General features: G+C 37.9%; 4 protein-coding genes across 7 annotated transcripts; 2 read left to right on the plus strand and 2 right to left on the minus strand.

Moving 5' to 3' along the window:
* LOC106411027 (pentatricopeptide repeat-containing protein At4g14850) lies at positions 1-2,335 on the minus strand. The gene is made up of 2 exons (XM_013851737.3): positions 680-2,335; positions 1-590 (listed from the first exon to the last, which is right to left on the minus strand). Exons 1-2 carry the CDS (start codon positions 2,266-2,268, stop codon positions 125-127), a joined length of 2,055 nt encoding a protein of 684 aa, XP_013707191.2. The 5' UTR covers positions 2,269-2,335; the 3' UTR covers positions 1-124.
* A 47-nt stretch (positions 2,336-2,382) lies between these two features.
* LOC106432920 lies at positions 2,383-6,755 on the plus strand. Of its 4 annotated transcripts, none has more exons than XM_048772158.1 (8): positions 2,383-2,537; positions 2,683-3,104; positions 3,187-4,311; positions 4,465-4,831; positions 5,019-5,256; positions 5,770-5,823; positions 5,920-6,238; positions 6,304-6,755. In XM_048772158.1, exons 1-4 carry the CDS (start codon positions 2,500-2,502, stop codon positions 4,482-4,484), a joined length of 1,605 nt encoding a protein of 534 aa, XP_048628115.1. In that variant the 5' UTR covers positions 2,383-2,499; the 3' UTR covers positions 4,485-4,831; positions 5,019-5,256; positions 5,770-5,823; positions 5,920-6,238; positions 6,304-6,755. The 4 variants fall into 4 exon arrangements, with proteins under 4 accessions (XP_048628115.1, XP_048628116.1, XP_048628114.1 ...); XM_048772159.1 differs by having other exon boundaries at positions 4,465-4,726; XM_048772157.1 differs by lacking the exon at positions 4,465-4,831 and adding an exon at positions 5,378-5,397.
* A 4,283-nt stretch (positions 6,756-11,038) lies between these two features.
* Positions 11,039-11,969, plus strand: LOC125597421 (non-specific lipid transfer protein GPI-anchored 25-like). Its single transcript, XM_048772160.1, has 3 exons — positions 11,039-11,555; positions 11,631-11,687; positions 11,755-11,969. Exons 1-3 carry the CDS (start codon positions 11,183-11,185, stop codon positions 11,967-11,969), a joined length of 645 nt encoding a protein of 214 aa, XP_048628117.1. The 5' UTR covers positions 11,039-11,182.
* Positions 11,970-11,973: 4 nt separating this feature from the next.
* On the minus strand, positions 11,974-13,780 carry LOC106410855 (proteasome subunit beta type-2-A-like). Its single transcript, XM_048772161.1, has 3 exons — positions 13,450-13,780; positions 13,246-13,369; positions 11,974-12,515 (listed from the first exon to the last, which is right to left on the minus strand). The coding sequence occupies exons 1-3, from the start codon at positions 13,605-13,607 to the stop codon at positions 12,183-12,185; spliced, it is 615 nt and encodes a 204-aa protein (XP_048628118.1). The 5' UTR covers positions 13,608-13,780; the 3' UTR covers positions 11,974-12,182.
* Between the last annotated feature and the right edge of the window lie 1,471 nt (positions 13,781-15,251).

Raw genomic sequence — 15,251 nt, forward strand, 5'->3', positions numbered from 1 at the left:
TTCGACTACAGAATAATGTATGTTATTAGAGAAAATGTTTATTTTCATCAAAATTAATAGTGAATTGAATTAGTCACTCTCTTTATAGTTTTACAAAGATATAAAACTTTAACCTAAACTAACATTACCAATAATCCTTACAAGAACAAGTCCCACCCACGAACCGATGAAACCGGTTATTGTCTCTCACAATGATATCTCTCTTAACACTCCCAGACACAAACTTGAAGAAGCTGTGACAATCTCCACAGATCCTAAGGTTCTTTGTGATCCTGATGGGAACACCGAGTGGTAAAGCTAGCAAGCCAAACGCTAGAGCCAGTTTCTCACTGTGGTGCGCGACTTCCGCTGCTTTCTCCTCTTCCTCCAGATCGTAAAGAGAGAGTTTCAGGTCGGGCTTGTACCCTGCAGCCTCCATCTCATTCCTTAGCTTGGACAGCATTGTCTGGATCTCTTTGTTCATTCTGTGTGATATGTCCTTAGCTTGAAACGTATGGATTTGGTTCTTTACTGTGACCCAACTGTACCCGGTTCCTTTCCTGATTCCTACCCCTTTCATCTCCTCTCTCACGGTGTTGGCTTCCGCCCACCTAACAAACATTGGTTATAATGTTGTTTGATCATGCCATCGTGAAAATACAATCTTTTGGTTTAAATCCACTTCAATAGATTCACTTACCTTCCAGCTGCTGCAAACGTATTGGAAAGCAGAACGTGGTTGCCAGAATCTTTAGGGTCAAGTTTAAAAAGGTTCTCAGCTGCCAATACTCCGAGGTGTGGCTTACTATGCATCCTACAAGCATTCTGAAGAGCGCCCCAAACCGAGATTGTGGGTTGAATTGGCATTTTCTTTATGAATTCGTATGCTCGTTCCACCATCCCAGCTCTCCCTAGCATGTCGACAACGCATGAATAGTGCTCAGCTCCTGGCTCGATGCCGTAACTGCTCTTCATCGAATCAAATATCTCCATACCGTTTTCCACATCCCCTGCTCTACTACAAGCTGAAAGCACGGACACAAACGTCATATAATTTGGAGCCGGACCGGAACCACGTGGTGCCATTTGATCAAATAACGCCAATGCCATATCAACCTGACCCTGATGAGCATATCCACCGATCAGTGAATTCATCGTCACTAAGTTCTTTTCAGGCATCTCATCGAAAGCTTGTTCAGAATCTTCTATACATCCGCATTTTCCATACATGTCAACTAGTGCACTTCCCACAAAGATAGTCCTTTCAACGCAAGCTTTCACAGCGTGAGCATGTACCGATCTCCCCAACTCAAGACCTGCCATACCGGCACACGCACTCAGAGTGCTTGAGATCATAAAATCAGAAGTCTCAACAATCTCCTTCCTTGAACGTAGGAACAACAAAGACGCCTTCTCATCTTCATGATTCTGCACATACGCAGCCACCAAGGAACACCAAGAAACAGCATTTCTTGTCCCCATTTCAGCAAACACAGTTTCACTGCAGTGAATCTTCTTACACTTTCCATAGAAATCGATCAACCCATTACACACTGACACATCTGTATCGAACCCGCTACAAAACACAAGCCCATGCAACTGCTCACCTAGACTAAGTAACAACCCATCTGAGCAAGCATTTAGGAAAGCGCAAAAAGTTATGGAATTGGGGTGTCCACCAATCTTCCTGAACTCAATAAAAGCTCCAACAGCTTCCCTAGGCCTTCCATCAGTGACAGAGTTAGACAAAAAAGCATTCCAAGTTGCAAGATTCCTCTGAGGAATTTCATCGAACATCTTGCGAGCATCACCCCTAAGCTTGGTCTTACAATACATATCAAAAGCACTGCAGCCAACAAAGACATCAAGTATACGTCCACACTTGACAGAAAGCGCATGAATCTGTTTCCCAGTAACCGGCCACCGCAAAGAAGCCGCGGCTTTGAAGGCGCAAGGGAAGGTGAAGTCGTTAGGGAAAACACCTTCCCGTCGCATTTCCAAGAACTCAAGCAACGCGGAGGAGAAGTGACCGTTTTGAACTAGCCCGGACACGAGTGACGTCCAAGAGACGACGTTCCGGGAAGGAGTTAGGCGGAGAAGGAGTCGAGCCGAGTCGGGATGGTCGAGTTTGGAGTACATGTTGATGAGGTAGTTTGCCAGGAAGGGAGGAGGAGGCGAGTCGAGGGTCTTGACGATTCGCGCGTGGACGACACGGCCCAAACGCATAGAGCTCGTGGAGATTGCATTCGCGAGAAGTGAGCCGAGAGCGTTCGCCGTGAGGAGTGTCATAACAACCTACGCCCCCGGTTTGGGAGATCATTTGTTTCTGTTAGTGGCATTACTGTAATTTTTCACATCTTTCAACCCAACTAAAGGGTATAATGGTAATCTCCTAATATGTGAATTTGATAAAGCTGTGTACAGGCTAGTTTTCTTTCTCTCCAAAAATTTCTAAATTTCGATTTGTTTGATAAGAGCTGTTACTCCATCGCAGGACACTAGGGTTTCGGGTCTGCTCCGATGGATACGGATCAAGAGATGAGTCAAAATCCGCCTGGGTAAGTCTTAATTCGAGATATCATCACAGTTTGTATGCTCTGAAATTAGTAGGGATTGTGTCAATATTAGACATGATCAGCTTTGTTTTGGTCTGGACATGATCTTGTTTGTGCTTCTTATGTTTCTATTTTCGAACCTGCACAGATTTGATGGTGAACAAGTCCCAGTCAGTAACCACAACTTTTGGGAGAACACATTGTTTGATGGTGATGATCATGTGAAGAGAAGCTCCTTTACTCCTGGTGAAACGGATCTGAACCAACTCCCAGCGATTCCACCGGTTTCTAGTGGTCAAGGTTTGCCTTTTGCGCCTGTTGATTTCCCCAGCCCCGGCGATGTCTGGACGTGGAGAGTTGGGAGGAGAGTGAGTGCTACTGGGTTTCATAAGGATAGGTTCCTCATCCTCCCTGAGAGGCTTAAGATGAAGAATGCACCAAAGTCATTTGCCAGCAAAAACACTCTTTCTCGTTATCTCGAGACGAATTTCCCTGAGATGGATGTTAATGCCTTCTTTGCATCTTTTAGCTGGAACATCCCTGCTTTGTTTCAGCCCTCCGCCGATAGAGGTTGTTAGTAAAAGCTCTTCTTTTTTTCATTAAGCCTGCTGACATATTGATTGATTGATCATGTTTCCTTCCTTCTATGTAGTTGATGCTGCATCTCTCTTTGAAGAGACTAACAAAGAAGGTGAGAATGTTGAGGATGGGAAGAATGAAGGTTCAACTTCGCGTTACAGCCAGAGGAAGAGAAAACAGGTGCAGACACAGACTTATGAGCCTCTTCAAGTTAAACCTAAAGCTATCGGCAGGAAAGCAACCAAACAGAAGCCATCCTCTTCTTCTAGACGCTCCACAAGACAGAAACAAGGCGATGTGGTTGACTTGGAAGCAGAAGAAGAAGAAGAGAAGGAAGCAGCTGCAACAAAACCCGGCAATAGAATGAAGAAACGCAGAGGTAGCGCTGCAGAGAAACAAGAAGATGCTCCGATTCCTCATGTCTATGTTTCTCCTATGAACGGTGTCCTTGCGGTCTCTCACTCCCCTGTGGAGATCAACCCGGAAGAGTTTGACAATTATCTTAACACACTGGAGAATCTTCTTCAGCAGCAGCCTTCACAAGCAGGACAGGAGTCTTCTTCTTCTTCTTCTCTTCCTGTTACTGCAAGCTCTCCAGTGAAAGAATATGAATGGGCAGAAGCTCGGATGAAGCTTTCATCGCTTCTCGACAAAGACTTCTCTTCCTTGCTCATGTCTAATGAAGCTGCGGAGCTAGCAGCCTTGGCAACAAAACTTAAGAAAGATCCAAGCCTCTCAGCTGAAGAGATTGTGAGGTTGAAGCTTATCGAAGAGATTCCAACTTTCAGCCAAGTGTTTCAGGAGAACAAGAACGTGATAGTGGAAGCTGATAGATTCTTCTCTGCTCTCGAGCTTAACAAAGCCAAAGTCGCTTCTCTCAAGTACGAGTACAGCGATTTAAAAGACAAGCTAGGCAATATCCAGACGGAAGTTGATGCAAACTCTGAGACAATCCGTCAGATTGACGACCAAATCGCTCAGCTACAAGCTAGACGCACTGAGCTGACCCGTTGTATCAGTAAAAAGGAGAAAGAGAAAGTTGATCTGAGCTATGGGCAGAAGATGGTGGCTAACTCGATTCCAAAAGTGGTGCAGGAAGTTCAAGCAGCTAACTCCAAGAAACCAGAATGGGAGATGAAGAAAGAAAATGCTGTTAAACGCGAAGAAGAGATCCTCAATAAGTTCGCCTCTCTCAAAGGTTTTTATCTCTAAAAACCTATTAGATTCTTATAAGTATTGTGTTGCATAAGGCTAATAACACCTATGTTTCATATTTTCACGCCAAAGTGCCTCTGTAATCATTTTCTTAATGACATCTATAATAATAAAGCTGAGTTTTCTCTCACCTCAGCCCTCCACATCAGTACATAGCATGGGGCTTTTGTTGACACCTGTCCAAAAAGCTTAGCCAATCAAAACCTTTGGCAACAAACAGGTCATTCAGTATTGAGATGCGTTTTCTCCTACGCTTCGTTTTCTCTAATCAAAACTGTAGTCTATCATCTCGCTTCATATCCTTGTCGATGGCTCAGCCTTTCCTGTCACCTCTTTCCAAACTCCCCTTTCGCTTTGATTTTCTTCAGGCCCTAACCAGCAATCGAGCAATATATCAGGTTTCCTTTCTAAATCTAATACCCACCGCTCTACACTTCATTCCGTCGAAACACTTTCCAGGGTTTCTGTTTTGTTGTGTGATCATGAGACTCAAGAGATTGAAGGTAGACGACAAGAAGCTAATGAAGTATATAAAGACCCATGTCTTTAGATTGTCGAGTCTATATATGTTAGCTGTTGTCGGCTAGCTTGATAGACAAAAATATATATGTTAGCTATAAGATGATTTCTCTTACATATCAGTTTTTTTAATTTTCTGATTGTTTGTTCTTTGTGGATTTTGGCTTTCAGGAGCGACCTTATATGATTCTATGTCTACGATGAGGATGAGTTTGATGACCCCAAAACAAATATGAAACAAACGATGATATTTATTGATTACCGCCCAAGCTTCACTCTTTGTTTTGTTTTGTGTTTTTTTCCTTTGTTACACTCATGCTGATTACTTCCTAATTAATTGAGTTCTCTGTGGTTTATTATTTTTTATGTGTGGAAAGGATCTCACTTTGAGTAATAGCTCCAGCAAAAGGTACAACTTCTCTTTTGAATTTGATACTTGATCTGCTTTCATTACGGGGACTCCAAATCAACTTATATTAGGCTAACAATCTCTCTTGCCTGTTCAATTGCTATTAATCTCGATTCTGGAGAGTTTCTCGTCGTCAAACAGGTTAATTTGAAAACTGTCTGATTTTGAATACTGTAATTTTACTCTGCAATTTGTTTTAAATTCCCCTCTCTCCCTGAAGTTTGATTCTTATGATGAGTTTTTCGGTGATCTGTGGGCTCTCCAAGCTCATTCGTTCTACATCTCATCACCTTAATTTGTTTAATTACTCACGTATTCTATAATTTTTTTGGGTGTTTACTCTAGCGTTATTATTGTTGTTTTTATTGACTGGATTTTAGTTGCTAATAAACATACATGTTTCTTTGTTGATATTGTCCTCCGACTTCTCTTTCATCATATTATCTTAGTTATTTTTTCTCTACAATGATTTGATTTATTCATGACTTTCCTACTTTTGTTCATCATATTCAGAAGCTGGAAAAGAAAGTTAAGCTTCTCAAGAATCACTCACATCCAAATATAGTTGTAAGCAATAAAAGCTTTTGTATTTCTTTCAATGTTTGATAGACCCACCACGTTTTTGTTTCTTTTGTAACTTTTATTCTTTTGTGGGCACTGAAGGTATTTACGCACATTGAGAGAATGAAACTTTGAACATCTTCTTCCATATCATACTATATTCCAGAGCGTCGAAAACCATGGCGAATCCTCAAGTTCTTTTGTATGAGTTGAACGTTGATTGGCGCAAGGAAATTGCAGAGGCCAAACGTCGGTGTCAGTGTTTTGGATAGATTTGCCAACCTCCTTTATATATGGTTCCTTTACTTGTATGATTAACGATTGTTAGTTAACTTTTTAGACACAGCAACATCCTTTATAACGTATGTGTTTTTAACAACTTAGCCACTACCGACCACCACTTCCAGACTTTGGAGGTCATGTAAGTACAACTATCGACATAAACTGATCTCAACTAGCCTTCTTGTCTTATTAATTATTTTGCAGGGAAGGGATAACCAGCCTGGTGATGACATGCTTGGAGCTGGAGCGGTTAAAACCAATCCTACTGATAGGTTTAACAGTGCATCGCCTGAGAAAATACCTGATGGTGATAACGCTGGAATGCTTTAAGAAAGTGCTGTCGGCCCTGCTCTTCCAACTGTTCTGTCTCGATAAATCAACAGATAAGAAATTAAGAATGAACCACTAATGGAGGAGAAGGTTGAAGGGAAGAAGCCACACGTGACTTAACTTCACAGGCTTAGGAGAGCCAAAGGTCAGAATGGACAACCTCTACTCTTTCGCATTTCTGTTTTTAAATGTTTCCACTTTGACTTTGTCTACTGTTTCCTGAAATTAAACCAGCTGCTGGTTGTGTTTTAACTTTTAGTTGTAGTTGTTACAAGGGAAAGGTATTCGTTATATGTTCATAAATAAAAGTTCCTTTAAATCCTCTACACATAATCTGCTTTTATGTAGTTGAATAATAAACTTTAGGAATATCTAGCACAGACTGGGAACTACCAGCAAAAACATTGATTAATTAGTTGCATTATTGTTTGTTATGTGTCTGTGATATTTTTAGTAGTAAGAGTGCAACTAATATTGCAGCAATGCTGTATCAGTAGCGTACATGCTGCCCCACAATATGGGTGTTTACCAAATTGTGCCTCCCCACGTCAAATAGAAACCCAAAAACGCATCATAAATATTGATACAACAGTCTTTAATCCATTATATGGCCAGTACGGAGATTCAAGTTACATAGTAGGCTACCACTATTTCCACATGAGACTATCATTTCATCTGCTGAGTTTTCTTATAGTACCAAAGCTGACAAATGGGGCACGCCCAACAATTAGAGAAATATTACAAGCAGTTAAATAAAAAAAAGCAATCCCAAAAGGCTTCCAACAAATATATGAATTCCTTAACTCCCAGTTTTCAAAAAAAAAAAAAGAATGCCTTAACTCCCATTTTATTAACCAGTTTATGTGTTTTTTCATAACATACTTTCGTATCCTTCACTGCAATAGCACCATCTCTCTCACAAGATGACTAGAAACCCTTCCTCGAAGAACCGATCACTCACTCAAAGCTCCAAAAACACTCAGCGTGAAACGATCGCCGCGAGCTATGAGAAACTATCACATCCAACGCTACATCTAACGCTACACCTGAAGGACTGCACGAAACAACATTAATCCCATCGTGCTTTAATCACGGGCTTACCTCCAGCCTTGAAGACTATACCATTGGCTCATGCTAACAACAACACATACCACAATGCATTGTTGAAAGGCACAATATAGGAGGACGAGAAAGGTAAGATATTAATATCATATGTATGAGAACGTGTTCACATACTTGGCGTGTATGAAGCTCTATGGGCTCAGCTTCAAGCATGTAAGAAACGAAGCTCCATTATAGGTGGCAATTTATTCTGCACTACATGTTTTCTTAACTAAAAGTCAACTACTCTTAGTAACTTACAAGAGTACACAGAGCACGCAACAATACACTCATTACAAATATTTACTTAGACAAACAACTGAACGAATATAACTTACAGATGAAACTACCCCTCCCCTCCAAACCCAACATCAGCCTATCAAGACACACTCCCTCCATAACATTAATGTAATAACATGTTGCCAATATAGTTCATAAACAAAATATAACAACAAATAGAGCCAAACATGAGTCACCAAATAGGTTTAAGCTGCTATCCCAAATCATCGGAAATCTAAAAACACAACAGTTATGCTGTAAAACAAACGCACATGAGAAATTAAACAAATTAAGCAAACCAATATGTAAATATATTTAGGAACTAGATGTAACCAAAGATATAAAACCTCGCGCGGAATAAAACATCATTTGTTGTTACATAATATATACTATTTATTATTTATGGCATTATTGAAACTATTTATATATTGTTTTAAGATTTAACTTTTTATAATTTTATCACATTATATTTGATTTTCAATTGATTTAGGGTGTGTGTATTAATTTATTATCGTGAAAAATTAGTTATTGTAATAATATTAAAATCTGATAATCTTAGAAATAAAATATTAGTTTACTTTACCTTAGATTTTCTTTAACTATATAAAATTGAAATAGAAATCAAATAAAAAAAATTTAAATCATTATTTTTTTCTTAATTTTTTTCTTAATTTTTTAATTTAATAATTTTGTGTTCTCTAACAAAGAAAACGTTAATGATCTTTTCAACTCAAACCATTAAAATTTAATAAAGTTTACAATATATTTTTAGAATAAAAATAGATTACATTTATTTTTTTCAGTACAAAGTAAATTTTATAAAATTAAATATTTTAATATAAATAGTTTTAGTGTAATTTTACCCGCCCGTAGGGCGGGCCAACCCCTAGTTAGATAATAATTAAAAAACAAGACGAGACTTTCATGCAACTTCATGTTTCAGACACATCACATTACAAGTAGTAGACACTGTTACCACTACCCTGCTACTACCTTCGTGCTCCATCTTCGGCACCGTGACTGTGCCACAAAGAATATACTACCCTGCAATCCACCGTACGTGGCTAGATAGATACAGTAAGAATATACTTCGATATATGATAGAATCAACTCGATCCAATGTTGTATAACAAAGAATAGACTTTATCTAGTCAAGAGTTTACTTATGAAGAAACAACTCAAAAACTATGGCAAGAGGATTGTACACACTCAGAAAAGTTCAGAGAAAAGATGAACACAAACTTTTTGGAATGAATCTTTCAAAAGTTCCTCTTCACTCTTTTTATGTCTGCTTCTCCGTAACAACTTAACCGCTTCTCAACAACTCCAGTAATCACTAGACATGTGTCATTTGCGATTTTCTACTCTTTTGCCACGTGTTAACTCATTTTCTCTAGCAAATTCTCGTTGTTGAAAGAACCTTGACCGCAAGGTTCAAAAGCTGAAAACTAGCATTGCAGGTCATATAAAAACTCCCAAGTAGATTGCTTGTAGAGTTGCTTCCATTTAAATAGTTATTTATATATTTTATGTTACTATTATTCATTCAATTTAATATTTTTATTTTAATTTCCAAAATTTTATGATATATAAAACAAATATAATTGTTACAAAGAAATGTAATTTTTTTTTTTTTATATTTTAATAGTTATGCAAAAATACATGGACATCAAAATGTGGATGGAAAAATGTATTCATGTACGAAAAATACGTAAATAGAAAAAGTGGACATGGATGACTGGAAAAAACATAGAAAAATCTTATATACAAGTTATAATACATAGTATATCAGAATTTGTTTTTTTAGACAAACTATAATAGATAATATATTGTTAAAATAAGTTAATTTTTCTTAAACCTCTATTTCATGTTAAATGAACATGCAACCAAAGTTGTTTTTACAGTATTTGAGAAAATGAAAAGGAAGACAAAGAAGAGTACTTGTCATGTGGAATTGGGTTTTGTGTGTACGAAAAAAATTGGTTAAATAGTGGAGAGGGAGATGTGCAAGAAGAGAGTGAAGAAGAACATGTGTTTAGGTGAAAAAACAACAAAGGAGAAAGATGTAACTATTTAGTCAAGAAAAAAGGAGAGATAGTGAATATTTAGTTGAAAAGCAAAATCGACAATAAACAACTAAAAATGTGTTTCAAGTAATATGTGACACTTTGTTCCTATAAATCCATACGAATACTTTGCAAAAAAAAATCTAGCGCCTTCTCAGTTAAAGACATTTGTGAACTCATAAAACCGTCTTCCAACCGGAAAGTAATGGAGTATGTCCAGCCTAACAAGTTCTCATCCTGCCAAGTTCTAACCACGGAAGAAGAACAATTTATCTCTCTGAACATCCCGGAGAACCTACCTAGATTGTGGCAGCAATATGGTTATACTCACCTTCACTTTGGTGTAGTAAGAATTGGTTTGACCTTATATGCAAGAAAAGAACTACCATTCATAGCCCGAAATAGACTTAATCGACTCTTGATTAAAGTCATATCAACAAGCTTGCATCGGAACGGTTCAAACGACATTAAATGCAGGAATGGTATTCATAACACTGTTTCCAAACTTTAATGTTTTGTTACAAGATCTAAATCTCTTAAAGACGCTCAAGGTTCAGCTTCGACTAATCGGAGCACCTATGCAAGAAAAAAGTGTAGTAGCTACCCTATATCACAAGATCGTCTACCGAATTCAAGATCATACTCTTGATCTTATAACCATGTTGCTGCCACAATCTAGGTAGGTTCTCCCGGATATTCAGAGAGATAAACTGTTATGTGGCTGGAACTTGGCAGGATGAGAATCTTTTGGACTGGATATACTCCATTACTTTTTGGTTAGAGGACTTTTTTATGAGTTCACGAACGTCCTTGACCTAAAAGGTGCTAGACTTTTTTTGTAAATTATTCGTATGAATTTATCAGAGGAAGGATAGTTTCAGGTAGTTGATCTCGTAACATACTCGATTTCATATATATAAGAAATAAATATTAGAGGAGGAAGAAGGGTTTTTACTTTTAGGAAGAGTGAAAATTGTAAACCGAGAATCAGTGGATGAAGGATGGAAAGTAGATATTTTATGAAAGAGCTGTTTTCGAGGATTTTTAAAACAATCAGTTATAAACAATGATTCTATCGACCATAACGCAAGCATGTAGACTTTGATACCATTATGCAAATGTTAAAACTTGAAGCCAACCGAACTTCAAAAAGTCAGGAACACGTGGACGTATAGCAATGGCTGATCACTGCCAACTCACCGCTTATCAAGACCTCCTCCTCAAGGGCGTTATTTTCCCGCCATCATCGTTAACGCGAGTCTCAGTCGTCAGTTTCAGGTTGTAACTGAAATCACGAAGAAGCTCCAATGGCCGCCACAAGCAACGCCGTCGTGCTCATCGTCATACTTGCGATCACCTTCTCTTCCTCCTCCGCAGTGACGGAGACGCAGGCACCTTCTCCACTGGCTCTCACCTGTACGGAGGAGCTAGTCATGTTCTCTCCATGCCTTCCTTACGTCTCGGCTCCACCGAACAACATCTCAGACGCGCCGGATCCTCTTTGCTGCTCGGCTTTCTCCACATCCGTTCATTCCGGCGCCGGAAACTGCCTCTGTTATCTTCTCCGGCAACCTATGATCCTTGGATTCCCGTTGGATAGATCACGACTGCTTTCTCTTTCCCAGATCTGTAGCGATCTTAGCTCCGACGAATCTTTCGAGTCTATCTGCTCGCCATCAGGTTGATTCCGATTCCGATTCCGATTCTAATCTAAATTGAATCAATCTTGGGTTTGTAATTATGTGTGTGATGCAGAGTCGCCGGAGCTTCCGCCGCTTCAGAGCATTCAGTTCACAGCTCCTTTTGTTTACGGTATAAGTGAATCCATTTCGGTGATAGTTTACTTGAATTCAGAGACGAGTTTCATTGATATCTGCAGGTGATAAAGCTTCCGCATCTTCTCCATCGTTCGCCATTTCACGGGAAGCCGCCGGAATTTCACCAACCTCCGATCAACCCTCACCAGAGACAGATAGCTTATCATCAACACCAGAATCCATCATAAACGGCTCCCCAAAGATCACAAGCTTCTGCTTTCTCTCGACCATCATCATGACGCTGCCCACTTTTGATCTCTTCCTTTTGGCTTTGTGAATCTAACAAAGATGATATAGACATATACCATTGTTCTCAGAGTACATTGTTTCCTTTTAGCTTTATGAATCGTGGAACAAGAAAATGTTTAGGTTGTTCTCTCATAAGAAAGTCATTTCAAAGTTTAACACAAGTCATATAAGCTTCTAAAGCTGAAAGAAAGAAAAGAAAAGAAGCTAATGCCAGCTTAGTAGAAAACACAACATAACAGACTTAGACAGAAGCAGTGGTGACATCTTGAACAGACTGACGCCAAGCGTGAGTACGAGCTCCATCCTTGTCCACGATCTTGATCACAAAGTTTGGTGGTGCAATCACCAGCCTTGACCTGATCTCAGTTATGCATTTGTCCACCAGTTCAATGGCTTCTTCAACGGACATGTCGCTGCGGAAGTGCCTGTCCATCGTGGAGAGAGAGAAGTATGAGCCGTAACCGAATGCTCCCTTGTCAACCTTGTGAAGAGTTGCAATGTAGTCAATGTAGTATAGCGATGCGCCTGCTTCTTTGTCGTAGCCAGCCATCAGGATGTTCACAGAGTAGGGATTCTGGATTCAAACAGATTAATTGTTATAAACTAATGGACTTTTAATCATTGGAAGGTTCAGCAATCTAAAGCAAATCCCACATGTAATACTAGATTCTACCCAAAATCGGCCAGAAAGATCACAAATTAGTATGCATGATGATATCTGCTTAAGTCAGATACACAACTTCCTAGTCTTTCAAAGCAATTACAATTACTTGATATAAGGAGACTTCTAGTTTTGACTAGAGTATCATCTTTTTCTGCCGTAAGGACATATCACGGTTCAAAAGTCTGTTACTTGAATCAACCTGAAGAGCAACACTTGCGTGACACAGAACATGAAAACTTTCAAAACTGCAACAAAGTTTCGAAAGAAAGCCAAGCTTGATTTGCAAAAATTATTTCAATCATATCAAAAGAAAATATTAATAATGACTACATAATGAAAAGTTCTGTTTGGAAACATAAAACATATTTTCCAGGTGACTTAATTCAATAACTTAACACTAATGTCTCAGAATCTCAGAACTATGTGAATGAACAACCACCATAAAGAGGAGGAAGCAAAAACCAAGAACCCAAGAGCATGTCAAAAAAGCATTATACTACAGAAGAAAGATCCAATCCATAACAAGTTCAACTAAGTAGAGTATCAAAAGAGGAAAAGACAATATCTTTCTATCACCTTCAAACACCATCTAGTAACCCTAATTCCCCAAGCTCAAAACCACAATAAGAAAAGAGGTGACCTTTCTCAAAGCAGTGGCGAGCTCGCCACGAGTGAAGTTGGCAGCAGCAGCGGTAGTCAATGGGATCCCGTTTCTGAACTGATACAGTGACACATTCTTCTGTACATACTCAGTAAACTGAACCCTATACAAATTCCCACAACACGATCATCAATTGATTCAGAGAGAGAGAAAGAGAGAGAGAGGCGAGGGAGGAGGATTTACCGGTCACCAGGCTCGCCGCTTGCGGCAATGAGCTTGTGTGAGTCAAGGAGCATGATCTTGTCCTCGTTGTTCTTGTGGACAAGGATACTGTGAACCGCCGATGTATCCGCCGCCACGATAGCGAATCCATTTCCGACCAGACCGAACACGCACTCCATCTTCAGATCTGTTTTTCGCGAGACAAAAGTTGTTTTTGAGTTACTTCGATCTTTTCCGATTTGTTCTTTTCCTCCTAGTCGATGGAGATATAAGAGCTTGGATCAAAGCGACTTGAGGAACAAGACGGGTGCTCGGGTAGTAATTCTACAAGATAACCCGAACCAAACCAAACCCAACCGAACCAAATAAATCATAACCAAACCAAAGTATATGTCTAAACCATTTGATTCAAAGTTTTATCAATCCAGATAGTTCGGTTTGGTTGGTTTTAAATCGAACCAAAAAAAAAAAAAAACAAAATATTTTATTAATTAGATTAATTAAATATACTAATAATATTAAGATCTAATATATTTAACCATTTAGCCTAAACAACTAAACATAATTATACACATCTTACTTCAAAATGATTAGAATAAACAAACGAAAAATAAAATAAAATAATATGAATATGAATCTCATACATTAACATCAAAACTGAAAAATTATTTATGATATTTATATTAGATTTGAAGATAATTATATAGAAAAAATTGGATTACATCTTCTACATATTTATTGTGACGTGTGGTTTTACGTTTAAAGATAAAGAAAATAATGGTTTAGTGTCAAATAAAGATTTGTTTATATTTTTACAAATTATATTTTTGTAATTGAATTAGAAAAAAAACTAAAAAAAATCAACTCTACGGAATTGAAAAATAAAAACAAAACCAATTAAATCAAACACAAACCAAACTAAAATTAAAACCGAACAGAACATAAATCGAACTGAACTAAAACTGAACCAAACCGAAAATAAACCAAACCCAACTAATATTGGTTGATTTTGGTTAAAGTTTTCTTAGACCAAATAATCCACCAAACTGAATCCGTAATTCAACCGAAATGCCCATCCCTACCTCCATCACATGTTCTAGACGGCGTCTGCCTAAGAGCATTATTAGTAATAAATATGTAAAATTAATTCTCTTAACATAAATTTAATAATATTTAAACATAATAATACTTAAGAGTAATTACATTGTAGTTTTAAGGGTTAGCTCTAAAATTGTATTTTATTAAAATTGGAATATATTTTAGAACTAACTCTTAAAACTACAACTTAACTACACCTAAATGCTAATGAAGTACTAAGTAATCCTAAATTTAAACATTAATTATAATTTTCTAATATAATACATAATTTTCTAAATCGAGAATGTATGGATATAGTTTTGGGGTTGCCGAAACTATTTGGTTATGGTAGAAAGATTTAAGTATTTAAATATTTAGTGACATCCACATAAACTAATAAAACTATGTAGTCCATGCAAGTGTATCATATTTTCAACCTGCTGATTGTCGATTTTATGTATATTAAATTAGAAAGCAAGCAACCTGAAAAACTAAGTCTTCATAGGTTCTATGTATATTAATTGTCTGTTCATGTGTTTAAAATTTTTCTGTACTAATGAAAATGTTAGATATATATTTTTAATATTACTAGAGATGAACTTTCAATTTGAAAATTCAAATCGATGAAAATTTAAATGTTAGATATATATTTTTAATATATCTCAACTCCTTTCTTAAAATTTCGGGTCATTCTTTTGGCTTCACTGTGGCCTCTTCTTATCCTTTGAGGTTTTCCTTTGTCTCGT

This window comes from Brassica napus, unplaced genomic scaffold (genome assembly GCF_020379485.1).
Source record: "Brassica napus cultivar Da-Ae unplaced genomic scaffold, Da-Ae ScsIHWf_1459;HRSCAF=2050, whole genome shotgun sequence".
Lineage (NCBI taxonomy): Eukaryota > Viridiplantae > Streptophyta > Magnoliopsida > Brassicales > Brassicaceae > Brassica > Brassica napus.